General features: G+C 50.8%; 1 protein-coding gene across 3 annotated transcripts; it reads left to right on the plus strand.

Annotated features, from left to right (window-relative positions):
• Positions 1 to 8,483: 8,483 nt before the first annotated feature.
• Klf11 (KLF transcription factor 11) lies at positions 8,484 to 19,361 on the plus strand. 3 transcript variants are annotated; one of them, XM_060366266.1, is made up of 4 exons: positions 8,484 to 8,671; positions 10,756 to 11,007; positions 11,888 to 12,818; positions 14,812 to 16,930. In XM_060366266.1, the coding sequence occupies exons 1-4, from the start codon at positions 8,630 to 8,632 to the stop codon at positions 14,820 to 14,822; spliced, it is 1,236 nt and encodes a 411-aa protein (XP_060222249.1). In that variant the 5' UTR covers positions 8,484 to 8,629; the 3' UTR covers positions 14,823 to 16,930. The 3 variants fall into 3 exon arrangements, with proteins under 3 accessions (XP_060222249.1, XP_021517294.1, XP_021517299.1); XM_021661619.2 differs by lacking the exon at positions 14,812 to 16,930 and adding an exon at positions 16,937 to 19,361 and having other exon boundaries at positions 8,486 to 8,671; XM_021661624.2 differs by lacking the exons at positions 8,484 to 8,671; positions 14,812 to 16,930 and adding exons at positions 9,321 to 9,741; positions 16,937 to 19,361.
• The last annotated feature ends 2,661 nt before the right edge of the window (positions 19,362 to 22,022 follow it).

Consider the following 22,022-nt stretch of genomic DNA (forward strand, 5'->3'; position numbering starts at 1 on the left):
AGTTTCAAGGCGGGCCCCCAACCTGGGTTCCACCACATCACTGAACAGAGTCATGGGTCTCTTCCTAGGTTCACATTGATACGTTGAGCTCACACTCTATTAGAAAGTCTCTTGCTGAGAGACGGAGAAGGCCACAGACAAGTTGGCATGCCAGTAGTAGCAAAAATTAACGGCCATCCCCTGGGTGACCCCGCCTGTCCCTTGACACCCAGCTCAAATGAGCACCATAGACAAACCTCTGATCAGTTTCTCTCAGCTGCCCATTATCCTCGTGAATGTATAGCTTCCTTATGGGTCAGTCTCTCCTGCCTAATGGTGAGGAACTCAGGGGTGGAGTTTTACTTTCCACTGTCCCCAGATCCCTCTCCCTGCCATATGCCTGGTCCCTCAGAGAAGTCTCCAGGAGGCTATATTCTTGGCTTTGTTAACAAATGATGCAAGCTGAGACCATGTGGACCTATCACACAGACATAACCTGCTTCTCTCTGTGTGTGTTTCTGTGTCTGACTGTCTGTCTCTCTCTTACTCTCTCTTCTCGGACTGAAGACAAATCTCCCAGGGAGGGCCCCCAGCCTGGAGACTCACAGAAAGAAGGCAGAGGTTGTCAGCCAGAATGCAGCCACCTGCAGGCCAAGCTGCACAGCGGGTCCTCTGGCTAGCTGGAGCTATTCACCCCTCTGACCCTGGCTTCCATGCAGGTCAGGTGTTAGCAGCCTGAAGGTTGGGGAACAGAGTTGACTTTAGCGAGGAGGTGGTTCCGGGCCATCACGCATCAGCCTGTGATGGTGGTAGTGTTGCTTTAGTCCTCCGTTCCTCCGTGTCTTCACGTGTAACTTGTGGCTGAAATGCAGGGCAGCACATCGGCGCCTGCACAGTACTGACCTACTTCTGCTCTTTGAGGCGCATCGGTGACCTGAACCTCCTTTGCATTGGATACACCAGACAAGGCAGCACTGTGATTTCTCTCTGGAGTCCACTAGACCTCAATTTCCCCATTTGCAAATAAGTGGGCAGACCTGGATAGTAAATGGCCCCTCTGTCTTCTATCCCTCCAGGGAAGGAGCCAAGAGCCTGGGGTTCTTAGCAGGAAACAGTCACTCAACCCCAGGCAGTCACTGACTGGTAGCTGTGAACCACTGACAAGGTGTCCAGCCAACCAGAAAGCCAGCCATGAAATCAGTTCCCTTTGTGTCCTGGTCTTCCTTCTGCTTCTGGCCTGAGTTGCTCCACCCAAAGAGAAAGAGAATGGCAGGAAGTATGGGTGGGCCCAGGCCTGTCCCAATGGCCTCTCCTCTCTAGCTCTTCCCGGCTTCTACCTCATCTGGTGAGCAGGCGAGGGCAGGGAGAGCAATTGCTAATAACTGCTTTCTCCCATGTTGGTGTCATGGCTGGACTCCGGCCAAAGGCTGGAGTATTCAATAACTATGGCGGCCCAGGCTGGGTGGGGTCAGACCTGGAGAGGGGTTACTGGGCAACTCAAGGGTGACCCCCCCTGGGGGTTCTCACCTCTCAGCAGCTGCCAGACTGAGGTCCCCACATTTGTAGTAGATAAGAGTCCTGGTAGATCCTTGGATCCCTTGGATCACCACATCTGGAATGGGTCTCAGAGGGCACCTAAATCAAATATTCCCAGGTTTGGCTTCTCTGACCACAAGATTTCAGAACAGAATTGGGAGCTGTCAGAACGGCTAATCTTTTCTTTCACAGGTCTGGATGTCGTGTGCCATTTGTGACTTTTAGATATCATATGCCATCTATCTGTGACTCCCATCTTGCCTCAGAAGATAGGGCATGTTAGTTAGGAAAAAAAAAGAAAAATATACTCTCAGAATAAATGATAATTCCTAATATATTTTATGTTTTGGTGCACTTTGTGCCACTGTAACACAATACCACAAGTGAGACAGTTTATAACAAGCCTGTAGTATTTGTTGACTTATGGTCTTGGAGTCTGGGTATATGAGATGGAGGGGTCACTGTCTGATAATGTCCTTCTTGCCATGCCACCCATGACAAAAGGGCACAGAGAGAGCAGCAAAGAGAGCAAGATGGGATCAAATCTGTCATGGTATAAGGAACTTACAGCTTTACCCCACTCTTGTAGGGTAGAGCTCTTGTTGCTGAACCACTCTGTAAAGGTCCTGACTCCTAATCCCACAAAAGTTCAAACTTCTAACATATAAGCTTCGAGGGGCTTCTTCAAACCAAGAATAATTTTTTTTTTTTAAATGAAAGTTCCATTGTATGGAAGGAAAAACTCAGACTCCGGCCTTGGTTTTATTTGTTCACAACAAAATCATGAACACTAACGATTTGACCATAGTTCAAGGCTATTAGAAACCCAACGCTAACGCCAGGTGGAGTTGCACACACCTTTAATCCCAGCACTTGGGAGGGAGGGGCAGGTGGGTCTCTATGAGTTCAAGGCCAGCCTGGTCTACATAGTGAGTTCTAGGACAGCCAGGACTACACAGTGAGACTCTGTTCTGAGGAAAACAAACAACAACAACAAAAGAAACTCGAGGCTAATCCAACTCCAGTTCTCAGACCAGCATGTGCTCAAAGAAGAGAATGGCCAGGTGGTCCCAGCGCTGTGACAGCAGGACAGGGAGACCGAGTTTATGGTGGCCCATTGACAGTTTGATTGTTTGAGCATCCCCCTGGGTTCCCAGTGGAGGGGACAGCCAATCTGGCTAACTTTCCCTCTCCCTCTGTGGTTGGTTTCCAACCTTTCTCATCTCACCGAGTCTTTGCAGAAGATTAGGGTGGTGGAGCACAGAAGAATGCCCTGATCTCTGGGTCACTAGCTCTCCTGTTCCTCCAGTCTTTGCTTACGGCATTCTTTGTCCCATAGCACTTGCCATGAAGCAGGCCCTTCCTCCTGCCCAGGACCACTCCCCCCCACAGGCTGGTCACGTCCACGTCATTTCCTTTGCTCTCTAGACCTCTTCCCTACTGCACGTACACATGCTCAGTTTCTATTCTATCAGTTCAAACTCCCTCCAGCAATCGCTGAAAATCAAGGTGGCTTTTCAGTAATAGGGAAAACAGTTTGGGGTGGGGGGACACCAAAGAAACACCATGGGCTTTCTGGGTTCTGGTCCCTCCCCCCCTGTTAGCTTAATAAAAGTATATGGGAAGAAATCCATTAAATAGCTGGGTGCGGATAGCACATAACTGTAATCCCAGTTCTCTGGAGGTAGAGGCAGGAGGATCTGCAAGCTTGAGGCCAACTTGGGCTGTAAGGGTGTAAGGGAAAGAAAAGAAAAAAAGGAGAGGAGAGGAGAGAAGAGAGGACAATTTCAAGAAGGCACAGCATTGCTGAAATTACTAAGGATATGGGAAGCTAGATCCTAGGGTGATTACTCGGTCAGCAAACCCGCTATGCATAGGAGAACCTCAGTCCAGATCCCTAGAACCCAAGGCCCCTCAAACCCAAACAAATAAAAACCAAACATCAACAAAAAATCCAGGCCTGGCTGCTCGTGCTTGTGATTCCAGTACTAACAAGGCAGAGCTAGGGAATCCCTACTGATCAATGGCCAGCAACTGGTGAGCTCCAAAGTTCGGTGAGACATTCTATCTCAAAAAATACGGTGTGGCCTGGTGGCTGTAATCCCAGCTCTTGGGGAGACAGAGGCAGGTGGATCTCTGTGAGTTCTAGGTCAGCCTGGTCTATAGTGTGAGTCCAGGACAGCCAGGGCTACACAGAGAAACCCTGTCTCAATAAAACAACAGCAACAACAACAAAAAGTGCAGAAAGACATCCCAGCACCAACTTTTACTGGCCTCCATACATTCAGACACCTATGTGCACACACTTACACAGTGGGGAACTGGCTTTGCAGTGACCAGTAGAAGCACATGGTCATAACAGCCTAATGTAGGGTGACTCGACAATATCCTTCTGGGTTAAATGCATGTAGACAGTCATGTGTTGTCGGGCACACTTGTAATTTCAATACAGCTATAGTCTGTCTCAGAAGAGTCAGGGAATCTTGGCTAAATTTGAGGGTAGGGCACGGGGATTGCCATGAATTCAAAAACCGGCTTGGAGTATATAGCAAGTCTCTGTCTCCAAAAGAAAAGAAAAATGCATGCACATATAACAGGATTTTAATGGCAGTTTTATTTATAATAGCACCAGACTGGAAACAGTCCTAATGTGTACACTCCCACTCCGGCAATAAGGATTTTTAGAGGAAAATAAACATGGGAACTGGGAAGATAGCTCAATCAGTAAAATTTTGCTGACCAGAACCCATATAAAAGTCCAGCACACACTTGTAGCCCCAGAACTAAGGAAGAGGCAGCTTCTTGGGGCTGGCTGGCCAGCCAACCTAATCTACTTGTCCAGCCTCAGGTCCCATTGAGAGAACTTGTCTCAAAAGACAGAGCAGATGGCACCTGAGGAACAGCATCCAAGGTGGACCTCAGGCCTTGAATGCCCTTAGAGGTCATAATAAGGATTGCTTGGTCAGGGGGTCAGGGGGTCAGGGAGGATGAAATGGTGACTTGAGGAAGCTCAGGGGGCTTCCAGGTTCTGGAAATAGTGTTTCTTGTTCTGGGTGTTGGTGGCACAGTGAGTTCATCCTGTGAAAACTCACTGAGCTTTGCATGATGTGTGCTTTCCTGTAATCATGCTATGCTTCGGTAAAATCCACAGAGGGGGCAGGGAGAGAAAGGGAGGAGGACAGAAACCCCCAAAGCGGTTAGCCCAGCAGTTCTCATACTGGTAACTGATCCTGTAGTTCTCTTTGCATGTGGGCAAACACTGAACCGGCAGGATGTACCGGGAAGTGTCCTGATTATTCAACCATAAGTGTTAAACAATTCATACCACACCCTTAATGGAGTGTTATTTGGCCATTACCCATAACGGGGTTGATTTTTATGGACTGATGTGCAATAACCTCTAAGACATAATGTAAAGTGAACAGGCAGATTCAGAAGATTCACAGTGTGCAACCCTCTATGCGGGACAGCGTGTGCTCATAGGTGGACTGCAGGCACATACAGGAGTCGGGCATTCTGGCCTGAGGGATTTTGCTCTCTCTAAAGCTGTTATCTATAGCTATATCCAGTCCTACCTGCTGGACCACACCGTCTCTCAGCATTGGCTGACAAGGGTCTTATGATGTCATTCAGCTTATAAACATATCAGTAGTCTCTTGAGTATGAGTAAGATCAGTTTGGCAGCAAGGGAAGCCTGGTTGGCTATCTGGAAGATGGATACATGTGGGTAGACGTGGGGCTTAGGCCTGAAGAACCATGTCCCCAGGCACCTCTGCCATCCATGGGATGCAGTCTGAGAAAAGTCCCAAGTCCCAGGAGAGCCATTGCCTTCTATCCTGGAAGAATGAAGCAGGCAGACAGCAGGACTGGGGCAAGGTCACACTGCCAGAGAAGTGATTTGGATCCAGAGCCCCAAGCACATGGGTTTGTACTGAGCAGTTGCCAGGGAGCCATATAGCAGACTCAACCAAAGCAGAAAGAACTGCTCTGTCAGGCAGGAGTAACATCTGGAAAGCATGGCCAATGACTTGACCTAACACCAAGGCCTAGGGTTCTAGGTGGAGACACAGGGGAGCAGGAAGGCAAAAGGGTGAGAGCAATGTGGGAAGCAATGGAGAAAGACAGGGGAGAGGGAGAGAGGGAGGGCTGGAGTCTGGTCCAGAAGAGTCAAGGATTCCTGGGTAAGTTTAAGCATCCAATTTTTTTTTTTTTTTTTAGTATGGGCCTGGTACACTGTCCAGTTTTTGGAAAATCTTTCCTGTAGAGAGAGAGAGATGACAGAGTGTCAGCCTGGAAGTAGAGAGATTTGCTGGGAAGTGGTGACAGTCATTCCGGAATGTCTGTGTAGTAATCTGGGCAAGGGGATGAACGAGTGATGAGAACAGCTGGAGTGGTATTTTGGAAGACCCAGTGATGTCACTGGTGAAGAACAAGCAGAGAAAAGGAAGGAGCTGAAGGTCAAGAGGCAGAATATCCAGGGGCACCCTGCTTGCGTTGAGGACATCAAATTTGGATAAACACAAGCTCACTCCCAAGGATGCTGGATGAGAGAGGGGTACTTGTGGGGTGCCAGCAGGATTGACAGGGCTGGTTTAATGTTGACTCATTACATCAACAGTTACCACATGCTGACATGGATAAATCGGCCAAGCTCCCGGTACCAGGAGAAGAGATAGACAGTACACAAAGAAACAGCAACGCTGCAGACCATGCAAAGACCATGGGAAGCTAAGGTGGAGTCATCAGCGAGAGGGTGAGGTCAGCTTGAGTCCACAGGTATGCTGAAAGAGGCTTCCCATGGGAGACTTGCCAGTAATGTCACAGGCTGCACCAAGAAAATAGCAAATGCTAAGCCCTGGAGACGGCAGTTGATGTGACAAGTGACCCAGAGAAGGCCTTGACCCTTGTGTTATTATGTTAGTATAACAAAACACATGAGACCAGGAAGTTTATATACAGAGGTGTGTGTGTGTGTGTGTGTGTGTGTGTGTGTGTGTGTCCGTCCGTGTGGAGACCACAGGTTAACCTCTGCTGTCATTCCTTAGGAGCCACGGCCCTCTTTGCTGCACTTGTTTTAGGCTGAGTATCTCATTGGATGTGGGGCTTGCTGACTGGCAGGTGAAGCCCAGTGTTCTGCCTGTCTGTTCCTCCTTGGAGCTGGGATTCCGAGTGTGCACCACCACGACTTTTTATGCGGATTCCGGTCTTCATGTCTGCATGGAAAGCTCTTCACCAATAGAGCCACCTCCCCACTTCCTGTATAAAGTTTCATTCGACTCACAGTTCTGAAGCCCAGGAGAACCAGTTCAGCTCACTATCTGATGGGGTAAGGGGTGGGGGATATTCTTCCTGCTGGATTATAACTCCGTGGAGAGTGACAGTGGTCAGAAAGAATGAGGTTTTTTTTTTTTTTTTTTTTTTTTTTTGAGACAGGGTTTCTCTGTGTAGCCTCCACTGTCCTGGACTAACTTTGTAGACCAGGCTGGCCTTGAACTCACAGTGATCCGCCTACCTCTGCCTCCCCCAGCGCTGGGACCACAGGCGTGCCTCACCGCACGCACCTGACTTAATCCCTTTTCTTTTAAACCTGATAACCTTCCTTAATCCCAACCACCCTCCAAAGGCTCCCTCTCCAAATACTATCAACATACAACTCTGGAGATTATTCCCCAACACATGAACTCTAGCAAGCATATGTGAGAACAAGCGAGAGCTGAGGAGCAGAGTCCCTGCAGGACTTCAGAAGTGGGGGTGGGGTGGGGTGCCCACTGCAAGGTTTAAAGATGTCTGGGGATGCTGGACCCGGCGAGGCGGAGTCAGAAGGCCAACCGCCTGCACCAAGCGAAACAATTTCAACAAGTCTTGAGTGGAAGCAGAACTGTGTTAAACTCCCAAGTAGATAAACAAGTGAGTTCATCTTCCAACCCCCCTCTAAAGAGAGGTCTCCTTAATCGCACTGTCAAGCCAGTGTGAGACTGTGAGGAACCGGGGCTGGTGTAAACCTTAGCAAAGGACACCTGCTCACCTGTCTGTAGAGCAGGCGGCAAAATGCCCGGCTCCTGTCCACTCCTACCAGCTATGACCTTTTCCACACCTCCACCGGTATCTAGGCGCTGCAGCGAGGCCTCAGGGGACTAGTAGAGGGTTGTCCTTTCGCTGTACTGGGGAGGAGGGGGGAGACGCATGCGTGACTCCTGCTCTCCAGAGACCTGGAGTTGTGTAAGTGGGTAACCACACCGAGAGACCCAGGAAGAAAACAGGCTACGCCGGCTTTAGGTCAGCTGTCACGTAGGCCTGAGGACTCCCCAGTGGGTGGCCTTTGTATAGCCACTGGCAAGGACGCACTGGCCTCGTTTAGGTACAGGTCAGGTGGCTGGCTACACGGCTGGTGCTGCTTTTGCAGCAAAATGCAGGCTGGAGTGGCAGAAGGGCAGCCCCAAGCTTCAGATCTGGCGCCCCGCAGCAAAGGGCGGATGCAGGAACGGCCCTAAAGCAAGACAGCCGCTTCTTGGGCAGAGGTGCGGTCCTAAGAGCCAGGGACGGCTTAAAAGAACCCAGAGCCGGTGTTAAGCCGTCCCTAAGGGTCCCGGCCATCGGAGCGGCCCACCGCGTGCGGCCAGCGCCGGGCACAGAGCAGCCCTCGCGCGCGGAGAGGACCTCGCCGCAGCAGCCGGCCGCCGCACCGCCGCCGGGACCTTTCCCCTACTTTCCAGGCCTCAGGCCCCGCCTCCAGCCCCGACCAAAACACGTGCCGCCTCCCGCCCCGCCGGATCACGCCGCGGCCAGGCTCCGATCACGCGGCCCCCCGCGGCGCCCATTGGCCCGCGTCTCGCCGGCAGGGCGCCGATTGGCTGGCGGCGGAGGGCACGCCCCCGGCAGGGAGCGGTGTATTTTGGTTTGCCCGCGCGCCCCGCCCCCGGGCCGCTCCCTCCGCGGCGCCCCGCCCCTCCCGCGCCTCGCGGGCCGCGCGGAGGCAGAGCCGCGCGGCAAGGAGGGCGGAGGTGCGCGCTGGCTGCAGCCGCTCGGGACGCCGCCGCCCGCCGCACACGTGCAGCCTCCGCCGCCCGCGGAGCTCCCGCCCTGCAGCTTTGTTGCCCGCAGGCCGCCCGGCGCCATGCACTCGCCGGGCTCCACCGGCCCAGGCGACGCGCGCGCGGTAAGTGACGGGACTGAGCGCGGGGCGAGGCGGGGGACGCGGGAGGGACGGCGCCTCCTCGCCGCCGTGGATGCTGGGACTGTGCGCAGATCGGGTTCAGGGGCTGCGCGCCCCGGCCGGGTCTGGGTGAGGAGGGGGCGTGTTAGCGCGGCAGCCAGCCTTCAGCTTTGTCTCCGGTCCGCTTCGGCCCCGCCCGGCGAGGCTATTTCCAGCCATGACGTCACTCGAATCCAGAGGAGGACCGCTGTTGGGTGTGGACGCCGCTGGCGGGAACGCGGGGGGCGGGGCGGGGGCGGGGTCAAAGCAGGGGCGCGGCGCGAGGGGCGTGGTGAGAGCGGCTGGGAGTGTGGGGGCGGGGCCATAGCTCGGGCGTGGGGACCCAGCTGGGACCACGAGCACGGCGGAGGCACCCGGTGGTAGAGTGAGAGGGGGCAAGGGCGGAGCCAAAGCTAGAGGGCTGGGTGAGAGCCGCAGGTGGAAGTGTGGGGCGGGGCCAGGGAAAAGGCTGGGCGAGAACTCAGGGTGGGTGCGCGTAGGGGCGGGGCGGGGGCCGAGCCGAAGGGAGGGGGTGTGTTGAGAGCATCTGGTGGGAGTGTAGGGGAGGGGCCGTGGGTGGAACCAAACCAAAGGTATCTCGGGACGGTGAGCCTAGAGTACCTGGAGCCAGGTATGATGGAATGAGCAAGACCAAGGCAGGAGTGCGTCTTGATGGGCGGGTGTGCACGACTGTGGTTCGAGGGGGTTGTGGAGGCTAAGCTTGTGAGGGGCGGGGTCAAAGCACGAAGGGGCGTGGCAATGGGACCTGGCTGGAGTGTAGGGCTTGGGCCTAGGGACGGATTAGAGTCAAGGCAGGGACCCGCGTCAGAAGGTGTAGTGCGCGGGGCAACCGAACCTGACAGGCACGTAAGGAGCGAGGGAAGTGGCTCGTTGGTTTCTGGTGAGAACTGAGCAGTACCTGGACTCTAGGGAACCTGTGCATCGTTTCTTAGTTTTGGGGGCAGGACACTGCACTTGATGGATCAGAATCAAATTACCCTGGCAGGAGGTCGTCCGGCTCCCTGTGGTGCCAGGTAAGGCCCCTTGCAAAGGTAACCCCTTCCCTGAAGGGGAGTCTAGACAGGAAGTTTCTAAGCTCAGCAGATACGTGTGGAAACGTAGGGTTAAAGGTTCTCTTTTGGAAGGGATGGGTTCCAGCCCCTTCCTTCCTCTCTACTCCGGTTGTAAGGGTGTTGTGGTGTGCAGGGCGAGATGCCTTTCCTCGCCCCATCTCCTACAAGGTTTCAGTAGTAACAGTGACTTTGTGTTCCTGAGTCTGCTGACCAACGGCAGCACTGTGGACTGTGCTTGCATGGAACCCAGGTTGAGCTTCTGGGAAATTACGCTTGGGGAAATGCTTCCTTCCTTAGGGACACTGCTGTACTTGCTTCCAATCTAGAAGATCTCACCGACCAACTGGCTTCTTAGCTTCATTGGCTGCTTTGTCTGTTTATCTTTCCTGTGACCTTTTCCTACTAGCTACTTTGGTGTAGAGAGACAGAGTTGGTCTTAATCATTTACCAAAGAGAAGCTTCAACTTAGTAACCTGTTTTGTTTATTTTATAGGGGTGGGGCTTGAACTCAGGGTCATGCGTGAGCTAGTCAATCATTACATTGTTGAGCGGTAGCCCAGCTTTGAAACCTTAAGGTTACGTTTTGTTTTGTTTTGTTTTGCTTTGTTTTGTTTTGTTTTGTTTGTGGAAACTGTTTTCAACCAAGCCCAGTCTTCATGCTTGAAAGTAAAGTTATGGTGAGAGTTCCATTCAGGTCGCTTTATTCCAAGACGGAATCTGCTGCTGTGTTAAGAGTGCTGCACAGGGCTGGAGAGATGGCCCAGAGGTTAAGAGCACTGGCTGTTCAATTCCCAGCAATCACATGGTGCCTCACAGCCATCTATAGTGCCCTCTTCTGGCGTGCAGGCATATATGCAGACAGAACACTTAATAAATAAGTCTTTAAAAAAATGATGCACATGTCTGTGTGGATCTGCATGCCTGTCAGGGAAGCATCCCTTTATTCTCCTGAATGTTGTCTTGTGCTGCCCTTAGGCTGACATCATGGACATCTGTGAGTCGATCCTGGAGAGGAAACGGCATGACAGTGAAAGGTCCACATGCAGCGTCCTGGAGCAGACAGACATTGAAGCTGTGGAGGCTCTTGTTTGTATGAGTTCTTGGGGCCAGAGATCCCAGATGAGACCCCTCACTCCCGTCTCTGATTCTGGTGATGTCACCACCTCTGTGCTTACGGACACAGCTGTGCCCGATCTACCAAAGGACTTCCATTCTTTTTCAACCCTGGTAAGAGGAGGTAGGGGAGAGAAGCATTTTGGGGACCTGCCTGGAATAGCTTAGGTTAAGATATGCCGAAGAACTTGTAAGGAGACTAATGGTGCTGGCCAAGAACTTGCCTGCCCTCCCTTTATGGATACTGAAGTGTAGACACTCATCTCTTTAGAATGTTTTCTTTTCAGTGGTGGCAGATGGTCAGTGTCCATCGGCCAAAGCCTGTAGGCGGTTGCAGAAAGGTGTGGTATGCCAGCCTTCCTGGGGTCTCGAGGTAATGGGGTCTTGAGTTGTCCCAGTGTAGGATGGAGATATGTGCAAAGCAGGGTAGCATCTGTTCCGACGTCAGGCAGCCTTAGCTTAGTGGAGACGTTTGCCTCTGCCTTCCTGTGACAGCCAACTGGTGTGCTTTGGAGTTGATATATCAGTATTTTATTGTTAGGCTTTAACTTGGAACACCAATGAAATTGCTTCTTGGGTTGGATAAGTCAGATTGTAGATTGCTAACAGTAGTAAAACTGAGATGTTACTGGCCTGGGCTAGGAACTTGCACTGAAGAAGAGTGTGGAAGGTAAAATGGGAGAGGCGTGGGTGGGAGTGAGGACTGGGGGAGAAGATGGGCTGCCTCATAGGAGCATCTCAGATCTTCAGGCTTGGACTTTTGTGAGGTGGCTGAGGAAGTGTTGGGACCAGTACAGAGAGGCTTGGTTCAGGGGAACCACTGTTTTCTTGGTTTAAGAACCTGAAATTTCATGAAAAGCTTCCATTTTAAAGTATGAATTTGTTTTGTTTTTATAGTCCTTCTAGTTAAATTGCAGTGCAATCAGATAATTTCCTTGAAGCTCCTTTGACCAAAATGACCTTTGACATGATGCTAATCTCTTTTTCCTTGAAGTGTATAACTCCTCCTCAGAGCCCAGAGCTCATGGAGCCGTCAACAGGGACCCCTGTTCCTTCCCAAGTAACCAGTTCCAAAGGATGTGTGGTCACCGCCCTCCCCCCATCTCCTGTCGGGCCCCCTAGAGCACTGAGCAACAGGGAGCTCCTGGAGCCAGCCTCAGGGTCATCCTGCAGGGCCGTGGTGACGAGTGTGATCAGGCATACTGGGGAGAGTCCTGCTACTTGCTTTCCAACAGCTTCAACCCAAGAACAGCAGCCATCAGGTGGCAGAGAAGGGCAAGTGCCGTTGCCGGGCCACCATGAAGCTTTGCAGGACACGCGCTTGGCAGATGGTTTGCTCGTTACTAACCCGGTTTCCTGTCAGCCTTGCTTGCACAAGTCTGGAGGTCCGCTCCCCACCGACAAAGGCCAGCAAACAGAATGGCCCACTGCCGTTCAGACCTGCTTACCAAAGAATTCTGAAAGTGACTCGTCAAGGAAAACCACCCCTCTGGTTTCAGTCCCTGTCTCCAGTCCCCCTGTCCTTTGCCAAATGATCCCTGTGGCTGGACAAAATGGCATGTTCTCGGCTTTTTTAAAGCCGCCTCCCCAGGTGCCTGCAGGGACTGTCAAGCCCATCCTACCCCAAGCTGCTTCAGTGCCCCAGCCTGTGTTCATGGGCCCGTCTGTGCCTCAGGGAACTGTAATGCTGGTCTTGCCACAGAGCACCTTCCCGCAGCCTGCCACCTGCCCACCCAGTGTCATGGCCATCGGAAATACCAAGCTGTTGCCCCTTGCCCCTGCCCCAGTGTTCATTGCCTCCAGCCAGAACTGTGCCCCTCAGGTAGACTTTTCCCGAAGGAGGAACTATGTTTGCAATTTCCCAGGCTGCCGGAAGACCTACTTCAAAAGCTCCCACCTAAAGGCTCATCTTCGCACCCATACAGGTAAGTGGTAAGATGCCTGGTGGGAACACACCTCAGGGGAGGCAAGCCCCCGAGCTCCCTGTGAGAGAGGCAGGGGCCTGCTGGAGGAGAGAATGGCGACTTGTGGTGGTGTCTGGTGCTCTGCTCGCTGCACTCGGCATTGTGTTCACATTTTGTGTTCACATAAAAACATCAGTGTGGCTGGGAAGTCTGCTCACACCATCAGGGTGCACATTGTAACATGTTTTAAGAGAGTATAGGGTTTTTGTTTTTGAGGGGATCTAGTTCTTAGTTTAAGAAGTTACAGAAACCTTAATTTTTTAAACGTTGTCTGGCCAGGGTATCTAACATGCACTTGAAATGGTCTGGTTTGACTGTGAGCTGAATTGCACATTCTCAGTGGTCGTAGTTTTACACTCAGATAGCTTCGTGAGCTGGTGGCTGCCATTCTGTCCAGCAAGGACTGAGTGCCACCCAGCAGGAATCACTTTGTTAGATCAGAGCAGCATTTCTCAGGTGCTCTGTGAGTGGCACGTGCTGTTTGGCATTTTATTTTAATGGTCCTGTGGTTATGTAGTCTGCTCTGACTTTAGAGAATCACATATGTACATGTGTGGAGAAGTCTAGAGTAAAGTATGCTTCAGTAAACTTTTTAAAAAAGATTTATTTATTATATAGACAATATTTTGTCTGCATGTACACCTTCACACCAGAAGAGGGCACCAGATGTCATTATAGATGGTTGTGAGCCACCACGTGGTTGCCGGGACTTGAACTCAGGACCCCTGGGAGAGCAGCCAGTGCTCTTAACGTCTGAGCCATCTCTCCAGCCTGCTTTGTAAACTCATAGCCATGGAAGGTGTTCCATGGTCCCCTTACAATGTGTGAATTGTGGACTATGACACAGGAAAGGGCTGGAGAGAGTCACTTCTGTGTTTTTTATTTCAAGATGGTGTTGATATAGGTTGACTTCTAATTAGCACGCTCTGGCCGTGGCAGACTCCACTTGCAGAACAGCATGCAGTCCGGTATTCAGACATTCCAGAAAGAATTATTTCTTCATATGCTGCAGCCATGGTTGGCCTTAGGATGTGGGCCTTACATCCGCCCTGTGAAGCACTTGTCTCCTTGTCGGAGCGAACACAGCCTCTTTTGTTCTCATCTGTCTGTTTCCACATCAACCTCAGCCCTTTCCCAATCTTTGCTATTGAGATCCTTTCCGGGCCTGCCCCAGATCCTCATTGTGCCTCTCCACCGTTTCCTTTGTTTCTTCATTTCTGCTTTTTGTTTTTACATTTTTAGGATTTATTATTGTTGTTATTGAGTTTATTTATTTATTATTTGTATAGTATTCTGCCTGCATGTGTGTCTCTAGGCCAGAAGAGGGCACCAGATCCCATTACAGATGGTTGTGAGCCACCATGTGGTTGCTGGGAATTGAACTCAGCACCTTTGGAAGAAGAGATTGTGCTCTTAATCTCTGAGCCATCTTTTCAGGCCCTCGTTTTTGTTTTTTAAGACAGGGATTTTTTGTGTAATCCTGGCCATCCTAGAACCTGATCTGTAGACCATGCTAGCCTCAAACTCAGAAATCACCCGCCTCTGTCTCCTGAGTGCTGGGATTAAAGGCGTGTGCCACCACACCCTGCTTATTTTTATTATTTTTAGAATTATGTTTCTGTGTGTGGGTTTGTGCATGGAAGTGCAGTGCCTGTGGATTTGTCGACATGGGGTGGAGTTAGAGGTGGTTGAAAGCTGCTACTGTGAGCACGGGGTGCATGTAGGCACGGATGCCCTTGAGATTGCTGAGCCTGTCTGCCCCCCCCGCCCCAGGCTTTTCATGTTTAGATGTGTGAAAAGCGAAATTCCTGGTGTCACCCTTGCAAATGATGGTCAGCCACCTTTAGCTGTTGTTCTGGCGGCTGTGTTGGTTGAAAGGGGCACTGTGTTCTGTTCATGTGTTCTCGGGCTCTTTGGCATAGTAAATGCCCAATTTTTTGCTTGGTCTATCCAGGTGAACTTTAACCCAGAGCACAAATTGCAGATTTGGAGAGGTGACCGGGTCTCCATGTTTACTCAGTCTCACCTAGTCGAAAGGCTGACAGAACTACAAACCTGAGACAAAGCCAGTTCCTTCCATGCTTCTCAGAGAAGTTAAGCTTACGCATGTGTTCTGAGGAGGCCACTGCTTTTGCCGCTCACCCGCCTTCCACTGGAGTTCTCATAAGCACTGAAACCCAGGTGGGCTTACTTCAGATAAAGACTGTGTTTCAACCTCATCTCCAACCTGAACAATATTTAAATGTGAAGAAGGCGAGGTGAACGGGTGCTCCATTTTGGCTGAAAACAAGGAGTTTGTAAATTGTGTGCCAAGCGGCTGGCAGTCTCTGTGCAACCCCTGGATGCAGCATTTGCTGCTGAGCTTCAGGGAGCAGGGAAAGGAAGGACAGCTGCGTGCGTCTGCTTTCGGTGTTCTGACGGTGTAAGATGGTGATAGAGTAGTTCCCCGGGCTCCAGGCTTTGGAGCTTCGAATCTAAAAGCATGTGTCGCTCAGGGTCTGTGAGGGCCAGCCTGCCGAGTGCCCAGTGTGGGAGAGCATCATCCGGTGCAGTGGGGTTAGTGTCTGAGAGCTTGCTTTTATAACACAGCTGCCCCTGGGACCCTGCTGATCTCTGTTTCCAATGCTCAGAACCCGCTCAGTGACCAAAAATTAGAGTCAGTGCTCTATGACTTCAGGATTACACTTCCAAGGTGTGAGGTTGGGGCCCATAGTCAAACCACATTAGCCATCTTGTGCTAACTCTGACCTATGTGATGGTCAATATTGATTTTCAATTTGACAGGATCTAGAATCACCTAGAATTTATCCTCTGGGCCTTGAGGGAGAAAGCCTGTGAGGGATTATCTAAATCAGGTTGGTTAGAGTGGGAAGACCCACATTACCTGGGGGGTCTGGGCTGGATAAAGGGGAGAAGAGCAAGCCAAGCACCAGCACTCATTTCCCGCTGCTCCCAGATGTGGCCAGCTGCCTCAGGCTCCTCCCACCACACTTTCCCTGCCGTGTGGACCTGTGCCCTCACACTGAGCCAGAATAAACTCTTCCTTAATTTGCTTTTTGTCAGCACCATGGGAAGTAATTAATACAGCCTATTTGTCAGTGTCATAAGAAATATGGACATGAAATAATGATTCTAAGAAATCTTAAAACCCCTTTTTGGTGTGTGTGTGTGTGTAGTTTGGCCTAAGAGAGAAAGAATTATTTCTTTAAAGAATTTTTCTCCCACATCTGTGGATGGTGGTCAGTTGGTAGAGTACCTGCCTAGCATGCATGAAGCTCCAGGTTTGATCCCCAGAACCTTGTAAACTTGGGGGAGGTGATGCACATTTGTAATTGCAGCATTTAAGAAGGAAAGTTAGGAAAATCAGAACTTCGGTGTCTTCCTTCCTGCTGTATGGGGTATTGGAGAGGCTGTCCTGGTCTTCACAAGACCCTGTCTCAAAAATACTTCCTCCGCTCCTAAAAACAAAACAAAAAAACCCCTATATTTCCAGACCTAAAAGGATCTCTCAATTTGCCAGCCAGTCCTGGCTACTAAGCAAGACGCTGTCAAGGAAACAAATATCCGGGGATGGTGGTATATACCTTAAATCTCAGCACTTGGGAGGCAAAGGCAGGCAAATCTCTATGCATTTGAGGTCTGGTCTACATAGGGAGTTCCAGGCCCCCAGGGCTACATAATGAGACCAAAGTCTTCTCTAAGTGTAATAGTAGATTTATCTTTACTTATTTTAAAATGCATCTTAAAAGTTAGGGATAGCGGGGTGCGGTGGTGCACACCTGTAATCCCAGCACTCTGGGAGGCAGAGGCAGGTGGATCTCTGTGAGTTGGAGGCCAGCCTGGTCTACAAAGCAAGTCTAGGGCAGCCAGAGAAACCCTGTCTCAAAAAAAAAAACTAAACCAAACAAAGAAAAAAAGCCAGAGATGGTGGCACATGCCTATAACTTCAGTAGATTCCAAGTCCCAGACCAGCCTGGGCTGCATGATGAGTCCCCATCAGAAGAGCAACAGGAAGCACCATGCATGTGTGCAAGTTTAAAGTTCTCAGTGTGGGCGTTTTCTTTAATATGTTGTCCTAGGGGAGAAGCCTTTTACCTGCAGCTGGGATGGCTGTGACAAAAAGTTCGCAAGGTCAGATGAACTGTCTCGCCACCGCAGAACACACACTGGAGAGAAGAAGTTTGTGTGTCCCGTGTGTGACCGACGCTTCATGCGGAGTGACCACCTGACAAAGCATGCTCGCCGCCACATGACAGCCAAGAAGATCCCAGGCTGGCAGGCAGAGGTGGGCAAGCTGAACAGAATCACCTTGGAGAGCCCTGGGAGCACCCTGGAGCCCTTGCCGGCCTCCGGCTGAGACATCCTTCTGTGCTTCTTCAAAAGCCTCTTCAGGAATGAAACCCATGTGTTTTCCTCCAAAAAAAAACAAAAACAAACAAACAAACATACACGGTCCCTGGGCTGTTGACGTGGGGAGCTGGTTCTGACGGAAATGCGTTGATTTTACTTTTCTAGTTGGGACCCTGTTCGGTATCTCTTTGTAGTTTCGATCTCCTCTCCGTCTCTCTGTGTCTGTCTCTCTCTTTTCTAAGGGAATGGAAGAAAATTTGATCTAAATCACCAGCATTCAAACAAATATTTCTGCAATAAAGTTTACAAAGTCTGGATTTTTTTTTTATAGCCTTTCTATTCATGTTTTGTAGAAATGTGACAGGGTACTAATTTTTATACTTTTTTATGAAAATATTTATATTGTGCTCAAATTACCAATTTGTGGATAGACACTTTTACAGCCTTCTTTTTCATGTTTTTTAACAAAGTTTTGTAATGACCCTGCTTAAGAGTAAGCCTGGCGGTTAGTCAGAAAAAATAAAATCACAAATTTGTTACCAGCCTTTTATAATGAATGTTTTAGATCAGAACTGGTTGAATAAAGAGCTCTTAAAGGGGAAAGGTAAACTTTGTAGCTAGCTTCTTTGTATGAGTTTGGGGGAAATTCTAGCAACCAGTCCTCTAGCCCACAACTGAAGCTGTGGTTGGGTAGAACAGGTCACGCGAGTCTGGTGTCTCTGCGAAGGCTGTGCCCAGGCCCGCCTGGGCTGCTGGCCAGCCGAGCCGGCACATAGGTGCAGTGCGCACAGGGTTGACTTCCGGGACGTCTGTCTGCCGAGAGCAGATGGTCCCGTGTCCTGTCTGTACTTAAGCACCAGTGCACCAAGGTTTGGAGGACCACATGGAGAAAAGGAGATCTCTGTATCTGGATGAACTTCCCACCAGGGTGCACTCACGCGAAGCAAAGCGTGTGTGCGCGGTTGGCTCTGGATGCCTTTCTTAATTACGGACAGAACACTGAGAAAGTCATGTTTCACGGAATGGCAGGGGGTGCCGCCCAAATGCCCTTCCATTCATTGTGTGTGAAGGAAACTACGTTGCTCAAACCAGAAGACTTGGGGATTTTAGACCCCAGGCACTGCTTTTACACCCTGTGAGTATGTGGCCGCCTGTGTCCAGGTGGCCGCAAAAACTGGTTTTTAGTTAATTGTTGGGGAGTTCAGGCAACTCAGTAAGTGTGAGCACAAGGTATATGGGGCAGCCTGAGACTATTTTTGTGTGGTATGTATTAGATTTTGAATTTGCCTTTTAATGATTGGCATTTAACTTTTATTTAAATGATGGCAAGGTTGAGATATTAAATGGGTAAAATGAGGTCTCTGTGTTCAAGTCTTCGGAGCCTTATGTAAGGTTTGCGTGGCCCCACATTGTATGTTGCCTAACAGCTGTTAAGCTGCCCTTGGTAGCTCCAGGCCGCGCGGTTTAGGAGTTGTCCAGACAGCTCTCCGGGCACTGTTGCTGCCGTCCGCCCGCGCAGTGCAGCGCCGAGGAGCTAACCGTCCATAGCTCACTCGAGGCCCAGCAGCCCGGTCCTGCCCTCCACCTGTCCTCTGCGAGAGGTAAATGGCCTCTGGTTCTGTGTCCGTCTTCACTGTGACATGCAGAGTGATGTTCGTGTCCTGGTGCTCCGTGGGTGACAGAAGGCGCTGGAGCGCTTGGCTGCTCATCACATAGAACTTCTTCTCTGACCAGTGTCTTTCCAAATAACTGACGTGTTGAAATGCCGTTAGGCTTTCATTTCCTGATTAGATTTAGAGACCCCTTCTCTGAAAGAGCCCCCACCATCTGTTTACTGAAAGACTAAGTTGGAAAACAGTTCCTAGCTGAAGAGGACCCCTGAGCCCCAGAACCCCGCGACTGGCTGCTCCCTGGAGGGCCCTCCCCTCCCCCCGCGGTGTGGCCCTGCCCCCCCAGTGCACTTTATTGCCTGAGCAGTTCAGCTTGATTTGATTTTTTTTTTTTTTTACTTTGTTGAGCCCTTCAGTAGTTTTAGTAATGAAAATATAAATGTTTCCTACATATGTTTTCTGTATCAGACTTCGGCTTATTTAAATGAGTGTGTGTAATGTAACTTTTTCTCTGAATCATATAAAACTCTTGGTTTGCAGACTGCACCTGTGTGCTGTATTGTGTAACCGTGTCCAGTGACTTGCTACACACAGTCTTCCTGCGAGTCTGGAAGATTCATCATGTACTGGCCTAACGTGAACTCTTATTTTGGGCGGTCTAGTCGGTTTTAGGGGAAGCAGTATGGTGGCAAAGAAGTGAGCCCATAAGGATTGCCAAGTTGTAGCAGTTTCAGCATTAAAATAGCAGCAGTCATAGCTCCTCCGTTTTTGCCTGATGGACTGGCAGAGACTTGCATCCATCACCACGGGTACCAACCATCCACAGAGGGTCAGGACGAGATTCCCTGTGTGTCCTCCCTCTCCACTTCTTGGCTGGACTGTGCAATGCAGAACATTCGTCATTTAGGGCCCCACAGTAACCTTGGGAGGCAGGAGACATGGGTGCCAAGGCCCCGGAGACTATGTGCTAGGGAGCAGGCTGAGGCCTCTCCTGTTGCTCCTGGGCTCTTGTAGACACAGACTGACCTTGGGTCATCTGGGTGTGAGTCCAGCAGCCACCCTTCCTAGTGAGCAGTCAAGACTTGCACCTCCATCCATGCCTCCTGGACACATAACTCACCTCACCTCTCTTGTTTTACTCATCCAGGACCTGGCTGCACAGAGCCTGCATCTGTGTGGTGTTAACTGAAAGAATCAACAGGGTTTTACTCTCCACACCCACCCAGATGCTCTCCTGGCAGCTGATGGAAAGGGGCTGCCCTCCCTCCTTCCCTTGTTCCAAGTCTCCTTCCCGAAGAGTTAGCATAGCCTGGGGGGGAGGGGGGCTGTGCACTGAAGGTGGGATGCTCGGTCATCCCCCAGCTGGACTGCAGACTCTTCCAGGGCCAGAGCTGATGTCCAGGCTGCCACTGCTTCTCATGACCACACAGTGTCACTGTTGAGAGTTGAAACTGGCCTTGGGAAGTCAACCCTGTGCCCGTAGAATCACAAGCAACCACACACAGTTGCTTCTGGTTCTCGGTGTGCCGTTTTAGGGCCCACCCTTCCAGTCTGCTGTGGAGTCTCACCCTGAGGTTCCACAAGCCATGGACCAACTACCTCTGGGGACTCCAGTGCTTGTCTTTCCTAGGGCTCCATGCCCTCGAGAAGACAGTTCTTCCTTGCCAGCACTGCAAAGGGTTCCTCTGTGTAACCCTGGCTGCCCTGGAATGCACTCTGTAGACCAGGCTAGGTTTGAACTCAGAGATCTGCCTGCCTCTGCCTCCTGCTGGGATTCAGTCTGTTTGCTCCAAGGTCCAGGCCAGCACCCCCAAAAAGGCCTAATTATGGAGCTTCCTTCCTATCAGAGTCTAATGTGTGATTTATAGGCCAGCAGGACGGCTCACTAGGTAAAGACGCCCATCAGCAAGCCTGGGGGACCAGAGTTTGCTTGCTAGAATCCACATGGTGGAAAGAGACCCAGCTCCTGCAAATTGTCCTCTGACTTCCACATGTGCACCACAGCGTGAGCACCCATGTACTGCACACGCAGACACACAATCACATGCGTGTGTGTGTGTGTGCACACACACAAAGTAAATTAAAATGTAATAAAATACTTCAAAATGAGATGTGGTTTATGCTCTTGATGCTCAGAATCACCCAAGGACACCCTCCTGACTGTGTCCAGTGACTAACTACACACAGTCTTCATACGACTCTGGAAGATTAGATTTAGGAACCCCTTCTGTGAAAGTGCCCCCTCCATTTGTCTTCTGAAAGACAGAAGTCAGAAAACAGTTCCTATCTGAGCCCCAGGGAAAGAGAGGGAGGAGAGAGTGTATGTGGTGTGGGTGCATGTTTGCCATGGCGTCCATGCATGTGGGAGTCAGATGACAGCCTGCAGGAGTTGGTTCTTTCCCTCCTACCATTGGGTCCCAGGCATGGAACTCAAGTTGTCAGGCTTGGCGGCTGAGCCATCTTCTTGGCCCTGAAAGAAAAAATCGTTACATTTTATTTCTGCCCAACTCTTTGTTTTTGGGACAGGGTTTCTCTGTGTAGCTCTGGCTGTCCTGGAGCTTGCTCTGTAAATCAGAGATCCACCTGCCTCTGCCTCCAGAGTGCTGGGATTCAAGGTGTGCACAACTATGAGAAGCTCTGCCCTACTCTCGGCAGGAGGAAAAATACTCAACAGCTGGCCTGGCTACTGCTGGTAGACTCCTGGTCGCCAGATTACAACCCAGGGAGGAGGGAAACTCTGCCAGGAGGACAGTGACCTCTATTTATGAATCTCAGAATCTATCAGGGAGGGACTCCTAGACAAGGTCCTGGGCATCATTCCAGGAAATGAAGTAGCTCTGGGGTTTTGGAACATGAAAAAGAAGGATACTAAGAACTTGTCCCAGGCAGTTTTGCCATCCCTGCTGGTAGGAGTAATCCATGCCAAACTGGTCCAAAACCCCATGAGCAGAGGTCCGGGAGCTTCTCAAAGCTCCACTCCTGGGTCCACACAGCCTACCTGTGATTTCTGACCGCAAGGACTCAGGTTTCCTCAACCACAGCATTCACACATCTGGGAGAGATCTGCTGCAGAGCCAGTGGCCGTCGGTGCTTGCTTAGACTTCCCCTCATGGGAACCAGGGTCAGCCCATGCTGTGGCTGGGCTTCGATCCCACACTGCTTAGAGCTGGGCACATGGCTGGGAAAACATGGGTAGCCAACCACG

This window comes from Meriones unguiculatus, chromosome 1, assembly GCF_030254825.1.
Source record: "Meriones unguiculatus strain TT.TT164.6M chromosome 1, Bangor_MerUng_6.1, whole genome shotgun sequence".
Classification (NCBI taxonomy): domain Eukaryota; kingdom Metazoa; phylum Chordata; class Mammalia; order Rodentia; family Muridae; genus Meriones; species Meriones unguiculatus.

Excerpts from the sequence above, each read along its gene's own strand:
- Klf11 (XM_021661619.2), top strand. The coding sequence starts at position 8,630 with ATGCACTCGCCGGGCTCCACCGGCCCAGGCGACGCGCGCGCG. Across the intron at positions 8,672-10,755 it reads GCCCAGGCGACGCGCGCGCG|GCTGACATCATGGACATCTG; the intron begins GTAAGTGACGGG and ends TGCTGCCCTTAG. Across the intron at positions 12,819-16,936 it reads TCATCTTCGCACCCATACAG|GGGAGAAGCCTTTTACCTGC; the intron begins GTAAGTGGTAAG and ends ATGTTGTCCTAG.